Here is a 7,542-nt window from a genome sequence, read left to right on the forward strand (position 1 = left end):
TATATATATATATATATATATATATATATATATATATATATATATACACAGACACACTCAGAGCGCAATGCAGTAAACATGGATTCACATTCACTGAAGGGAATGAGGTCACTTACTCTGTTTCTTGGGACTTCTGATGTGTCCCCGCCCCCGCCCCCAACCCCCAGAGCTGACGATGCTCTATCCACTAAGCCGTCTTGCTGCTGGCAGCCATTTGAACCTCCCAAGGCAGAAGTCCCTAGGCTAGATCGGCTTGGTTACAGTCATTCTGGTCCCATGGTATGGGTGGTGGTGGTGGTGGCTGTTGTTGGGAGGTGGTGGTAGGGGTTACTTTATAACCGAACGATTCCAATTCCTGAGCATCTCAAAAGCAATGTAGAATGGGGTCTGTATAAAGACATAAACCTGAATGTGCACGGCAGCTCTATTTACAGCATCCCAACCCAACCAAGGAAACCGGCAGGTGAGCTGTCTCCCCTGGTAAAGCCAATTGCCACCGAGCCTGATAATTTGCAGTCAATCTCTGGGACGCGCAGCCCAAGTCCCCGGATGCTTCCCAAACTCTCTCCTAGCTCTGAGACTGGCAGTCTTTCCCTGGAGGCTGATTCTGATGCTGACTGTCAGGACTTCCCAGCTTATCTGCATGCCCTCTTCTGGTTTTCCTGCCCAGGCCTCTCGGGAAGGAGAGCTGTAGGGAGCTGTGGGTTCCTCAGACCCATGCCCCACCCAACCCTCCCTTCCTGGGAGGACCATTTCCTGTTTGTGAGTCAGTACCAGAACCACCAGGCTCCTCCTCCTCTTCAGCCAGGGGCAGAAGGACCAAATGACAGGTCTAAAATCTGCAGGTGCCCTGCCTCCACACTGCAGGGTCTGAGTCCGGCCTGCCTGGACGCTTAGGGCTCCCTTCTCCTAGCATGTCATTCATCCTGTGTCAGTCAGGAGTGACTGAGCATATAGCACTTGGCTATTCTTGGAGGCCAGAGACAGAACAGCTGAGCAAGTGACAGAGTCACACAATGCGAGGAAGCTTGAGGAGGGGGAGGGCCTGTCCTCCTCGTCTCTCCTTCTCAGTCAGGGCCCAAGGGTGGCAGTGATGGGGTTGTTGGAGTTGCTAAGGTTTTCCAAGTGGGGGGAACTGAGGCCCGAGTCTAGCAGCAGCCTATGGACAACCATGATGAGAGCCAGGCCTCTAGTACAGCCCATCTGGCTTCCACATCATTGCTGCTTGCCTGGATAGTCACATAGCAGGTGTCACCACCTAGGCCTCAGGAAAAGACTCCAATCCTGGTGTGGCCCCAGATCCCTATAGAGCCTGGGCCCTGGTTTGCCTGGTGGGCTGGCACTCCACGCTGAGGAATGGAGAAATCAATGAAGACAAGGTGAGATAGCACTGTGCAGGCTCAGCCACCCAGAGGAGCAAGTTGCCCGGGGGCAACTTTCTATCACTGAGGTTCCTAGAGAGGCCCTGGGTCAGCTGAGAACTCCCTAGGGCTCGCTGCAGGGCACTCCGCCTAGTAGCCTGGATTACTTCAGGACTGATCATCTGTCGTGGCGGGGGAGGGGAGTATCTGTATGCCAGAGGATGGCCCTCTGTGCTTAGCCCACAGTGTGGCTAACCCTGTGGGCCCAGTGATCAGTGCCAGGGTACCCATGTCAGCCCTGTTGGCATGGAGGATTCAGATATGTACTGGATGGACAGACAGGTGGACATGAGAATACGGTGGGCTTCAGCTCCTGCACTCACCACCTCTCACTGTTGCCTCAGCCTCCACAGGCCCTGTTCTCTCCCGGCCAGTGGGCAAGCCCATGGATACACTCTGGATCTGGTCTTCAGGGCTACAGCCGCCTGGAGGCTCCTCAGGGCCCCGCCCCATGGTGGACAGCTCCTCAGAAGTTGCCTCCTCCTCCCTAAAGCTTCTCATGACGCAGAGTGGCCTCAAGGCCAAGAGCTGGGCATGCTGCTGGCCTTCTGTGGAGAGAGGACAGTGGTCAGCAGAGAGTGATGGGCATGATGATGCTGTTAGCCAGGCCAAGAGGAGCCGAGACTGGCAATCCAGGGTACCCAGCCCCTCCAAGATCCAGCAGTGGGCTTTGCTTGCCATAGGTGACCACAGGACAGTCTGGTGAGCAGACTTCTGCTCGTCCCTTTTACAACTCAGGCCATCTCACCCACATCTTCAGTCCCTCATGTCGGCCATGTTTTCACCACAGCAGAGCCTCTGTACACAGGCTGCTATTTCTGCCCAGAGAACCCAAACCCCTTGCCAAGTGAATCCCCATGCAATTCCCAGAGCTCGACTTGGCCACTTCCTCCCCAGCTCAGTCAAACAGCTGAAGCAGGCATCATCAGAGGTGGACGACACCAACGTGGACATCAAATCGGCATCACCTCATTGGCCAATCAGAGATCCTTACACATAGTGTGGGTGGGGGCGGGGCGCCTCCCTTCTTGCTCTCCAGGAGGTCTCGGAGAAAGGACTCAGAGGCTGACCTGAGATAGATGCCCAAACATCCTTGCTGGTGATTCAACACCTGTACAGGATGCTCTGGGGACAGAAATGAGCCGGCTTTCCACCAGACACCTATAGATCCTGATTTTCGGGTGCATAGCCCTACACCTCAGCTAGCTAGGAATGGGGGAATTTACTCAGAGTGGGAAGAAATTTACTCAGAAGTTTACTCAGAAGAAGAAGGAAGGAAAAAAAAAGGGAGCCAAAGGGGAGGTGGGGGTGGAGGGAAGCGAGAAAGAAGGGAAGGGGAGCGACTGCATCTCATTGTGAGCAGAGGAGGGGATCTTGGTTTTGTTTTCTGTGTGGTTCCAGTTCCCATGACCTCAGCTTTACCGGTGGCCCCAGGACCTGTCATTGTGCCTCACTCTTCCCTGGTATCAGAAGTGAGAGAGGACTGGTGAGATGGCTCAGCGGTTAAGAACACTGACTGCTCTTCCAAGAAGTCCTGAGTTCAATTCCCAGCAAACACATGGTGGCTCACAACCATCTGTAAGTGAATTCGATGCTCTCTTCTGGTGTGTCTGAAGAGAACAACAGGGTACTCATATACATAATATTAAAAAAAAATGTTTTAAAAAAATGTGAGAGTGGGGGGTGATGTAACCTGACTCCCCGTGCTTCTGGATTGTTCAGTCATCAGAGGGGCACAGAACACCAAATGCAAGTAAGTCAATGTTAGGGGCCACAGGCAGGGCCCTGGGGCACAGACTACACTCTCAACCTTGATAGCTACGACAGGCCTAACCACTACACCCTCAGAGAGGACAAAGGGCCCTAGGCAGAGGTTGGCTGAACAGTTCCAGCCCACAAGCCTGACTTGCCTCAGGCCAGATTATCTGCTGAGGGCCGGGGGCTTTCATCTCTGTTAACAGAGCAGCCAAAGAGACACCTTCTGTACTGAGTCTACAGTCCGACCCTTTCTTACTACATACCGAGGGAGTAGGGTGCACAAATACAGACCCAGAAACCTACCTAGCAGAATAGAACCAGTGTCCACATGTGCCACCAACTGCCACCAAGCCTCTGACCTGCCATACCCTGATGCTTTCAGGAGGCTGGCCATCTCAGGGAAGGGCTTTCCCTGGGAGCTGCCCATAGGGACTCCAGCAGGGATTTGGTGCAGAGTGACAGAACTCTAGGTAGATGAATCAGGCATGGGAGGGGGTCGGTGCAAGCCTCCATGGGCACTGCTGGTACCATGAGGACTTGCCTGGCCTAGCTCAGGACATCTCCTTTTCTGCAGAACAGGGATGGTGGGACTCCATTCTGAAGCCTTCCGTTGTTGCAACAATCACTGCTGCTCCCTACTCTGTGCCAGGCTGGGTGCCAGGCTGTGAGCAATTGGGAAATCAGGCATCCAGCAGGCAGTGAGTGACACGGGTAGGCAGCAAGCCCTATGACGAGAAGACAGGGTTGCCCAACCCTGGGGGTGGCAGAATGGCGACTGAGTAGTTGGCAAGGAAGGAAGGCTCCTAGAGAAGAGATTTGGGTCCCCAGAAGACAGGGGTTAATAGAAGCGGCAGTCCCAGTTCCTGGAAGTGACCTTGGTGAACCATCTAGCCAGCCACTCACCTGGCCACCTGCCTGTCAAGGAACCCAATAGGTTGGTTTGTGGTCAAATCCTTGTTCTACAACTGTGCCAGAAGGCCAAGATCTGGCATAGGCAGATAGGAAGGAGGTATCTCATACCAAAAGCACCAAGATGATCCCTCATCCCTGAAGACACATGAACACCTCGATGCTCAATCCCCAAAGGGGCCTGGCATGGTTCAGTTCTCAACAACACAGGGACAGAAGTATGTACCAAGTCTGCCCTCCTGCCCGCCTGTCTTAAGGTACCATCTCAGCTGGTCATGCCTGAGATCTTCCAGTCTGTCAGTCTGACCCCAGCCTAAGCCCTGTCCGAGCCTGGACTTCTGTCCTTCCCTGACTTGTTCTGCCAAATCACCCTGGTTCCTACCACTGCAGAGGTCCATTGTTGTGCCCAGGTCTGCGAGGACCAGAGGGTACATGCCCAAGTGGTAGGTCAACCCTCACTTTCTCTGGTATAACTTCAGGGCCTTCAACCAAGCACTTGGTCCAGTCTCTTGATGAGTGAGGTCCAAGTCTGTAGGGTCTGTGGTTGCCAATCACTGCTCCCCCAAAACTCACCATGCCACACCCCCAGCATCCTCACTCTTCTCTCTCTGCCACTTACAACCTTCAAGTGTCCCAACCAGCAAGCTGGCCAATGTCGCTACAGAAGCTGAGCGACGCCAGCTAAACTAACCATCTCTGAGTCAGGGTAGGGAGCACTTAGGTCACTCCAGGGTCTCACAAAGACCTAGGGTTGAGCGATGCCAGCTAAACTAACCATCTCTGGGGGAGGGGAACTTAGGTCACTCCAGGGTCTCAAAAAGACCTGGGGCTGGACTTAACCTGTTTCTGGAGAAATGGAAGCTCCCTGCTAAGGGACCTTCCCACCTGCTCATTGAGAGCCCAAATGCTGCCATCACAGTGGGACTTAAGAGCCACAGGGAGGAAGTAGGCACTACCTTACTTGCACGGAGCCCCCCTCCTCCCTGCACAGGCCTCCCTCCATGAGCTTGCTTGGCTGCCGGCTCCAGCAGCACCCCAGCCCCAGGTGGAGTCCAGAAGCCTCAAAGGTACACTTGCCCAGTTCAAGCACCCAAAAGTAGCTGCCTACAGTTTCTTTCCAGCCTTCGTCTTCTGCCCAGGTGGCAGAAACATCAGGCGTCCCCATGTAAGCCCACCCCAGGCTCTGACCTCCAACGCACATCTAGTTTACTGCTGGAACATGGAGACCCAGGGCCAATCTCAGTGGAGGGTGAAATGTTCTATGCCTCAGTTTACCCACCCATAAAATGAGAACAAAAACACCTACTCGTAGAATGTTTGGAAGATCAAGCAGCTAGACGGCATGCTGTCTTACAGTATGGTAGGCTGGAAGGAGGAGCCTTGGTGGTTGGCCCTGCCTGTGTTCTAAAAAGTCTGGCCAGAAACCCACCAAGGTACATCCCCAGCCTCTGCTTTTGCAGGGCTGTTGAGACTTTGCCTGGAGGTGGCAGTATTCTCCAGTCACACTGACCAGGAACTTGACAGTGGGGACTTGATTGGAAACAGGTGGTTTCAGATGAAGTTGACCTCCGTAGGGCGAGGTCCCGTTGGATTAGAACGGTCCCAATTAGACTAGGTGGTTGTGCCAGATTAAAGTGACTTCTCAGCCTGGTGCCTGAGGTTTCTCCAGAGAACAAGACACACAGAAGAGGAGGACATAGGACACAGAGGCAGGGGTCATTCAGGGACAAGCAGAGGCTGGAAGAAGTGGACGAGACCCTGCCTTAGCAACTCTGGAGGCAGCACCCTTGTCTCTGACTTCCGGCCTTCAAACCGTAAGAGAACAAGTGTGTCGTGGTTTGTTATGGCAGCCATGGAACATGGTGATACCCTGTAGGCTTCTCTCAGGGGAAATGGGCTTCACGTGATTCTACAGACTAAAGAGACAGGCGCCGAGCCTGACGCAAGAAGTTTCATGAAATCAACAAGATGCCACATAGAGGCAGCACTGTTCAGCATCTTCCTCAGTCTTGACCTTTAACCTCATCCCGGAGGGTGAGCCCTATCCCACCCCTATCACGGGTGTATAAGCCAAGGTTTGGGTCACAGCAGCAGGGACTGTAAGTCAGGTAGTGGGTGTCTCATTCCTCAACCTGAACACAGTTAACTTGGATTCTTGTCCCACCTGCAAGTGGCTATTCTTCATCTTAGGGTGAGGAGGGCAGAGAGGACAAGGAACGAAAGGAGGCTCTGGAACCCTGGAACCCTGACGCATCCTGCGCCTGCTGAGGTCTCCAGTGACAGTGGTCAGGGACGCTAGTCAAGCCATGCATTTCATTGGCTAACACAAAGAAACCCAGAGTAACCTCAGAGAGGCCAGGCCACAGCCATGGAGGTGCCACGAAGCACCCATGCTAATACAGGCGTGCTTGTCACAGCCTGGAATGAACCAGTGCTAGATAGAATTCATCATCTGGGGCCCAGTGGCTTTTGAATTCTATGTGGCTACTCAATTCCCGTGATCTGGTTGAGACCTCAAGGACACATTTGCAAAGGGTCAGTGTGAAGGCCCCGTCACAAGTCACAATTAGCAGTCGGTCTCCTCTGAGCAATCCCCGCCAGTCTATCAGAGCCCCCAGGGTGCTGAGTGCCAGTCTCCAACAGCTCACCCCAACCCCAAGCAAGCCAGAAGAAAGAGGAAGGTGGAAATACTATTCTTAGATACAGTTGTGGCAAAGCCAGGCTCTCCTGATTCCAGCACGCTCACACAGCCCATACCCTCTGTCCTTGCCCCCTTACCTGTGATTGATCCACTCTTCAGACAAACCCCTCCCAGCCTCAGGAATGCAGGTGCCAGGTGGCCACTACTGGCTCCGCTCCTTGCTGACTGGCCTACGGGCTGTCTCCAGCTGGCCTGGACAGGCAGAGTCCGCCCACAGCCGGCTGACTGCTCAGTACTGCCACCACCCCCTGCTTCCTGCCCCACTTCCTCCCTGAGCCCAGGGGCCTGGAGACCCAAGGCAGGCCGGGGTGCTGCGGCAAGGACTCCGGTGGCCAGTTGATCATTAGCTCCTTGTGGACCAGAGCCAGGCCCTGTCCCTGCCTGTCCACTGCCAGTCGTGTGCTCTGTGGTAAAGGCTGGGGACACCCTTGGTACTGAGATTGGGGAACTCCACGGGAGGCCAGCCCTCTGGCCCTGCTAACCGCCGCCTCTTTCTGTTCCCTTTCCCTTCTACACACGTGCATACACATGCAATGCAGGCGTGTGGGTGGCCTTAGAAACATGGACACAGACCTAGCACATATGTCTGCATGCACGCACACACAAAATACACACGTTTTGCTTCTCACTCTGCCACTGGCTCTATCTGAGCCCACTGACACCAACAGGGAGCATTCTGGAAGAAGAAGAAGAAGAAGAAGAAGAAGAAGAAGAAGAAGAAGAAGAAGAAGAAGGAGGAGGAGGAGGAGGAGG

General features: G+C 54.0%; 1 protein-coding gene across 4 annotated transcripts in view; it reads right to left on the bottom strand.

Annotated features, from left to right (window-relative positions):
• Nucleotides 1-7,542, bottom strand: part of Sh3tc1 (SH3 domain and tetratricopeptide repeats 1) — a 44,333-nt gene that overhangs the window by 26,137 nt on the left and 10,654 nt on the right. For 3 of the 4 annotated variants that reach the window (XM_029545288.1, XM_029545287.1, XM_029545289.1), the window contains exon 2: nucleotides 1,745-1,969. In XM_029545288.1, the coding sequence (XP_029401148.1) occupies nucleotides 1,745-1,922 (178 nt within the window). In that variant the 5' untranslated portion in view covers nucleotides 1,923-1,969. Of the gene's footprint in view, nucleotides 1-1,744; nucleotides 1,970-6,866; nucleotides 7,123-7,542 lie in introns of those variants that run through there. The other variant, XM_021211095.2, reaches the window with a different exon arrangement.

Source organism: Mus pahari, chromosome 13, assembly GCF_900095145.1.
Source record: "Mus pahari chromosome 13, PAHARI_EIJ_v1.1, whole genome shotgun sequence".
Lineage (NCBI taxonomy): Eukaryota > Metazoa > Chordata > Mammalia > Rodentia > Muridae > Mus > Mus pahari.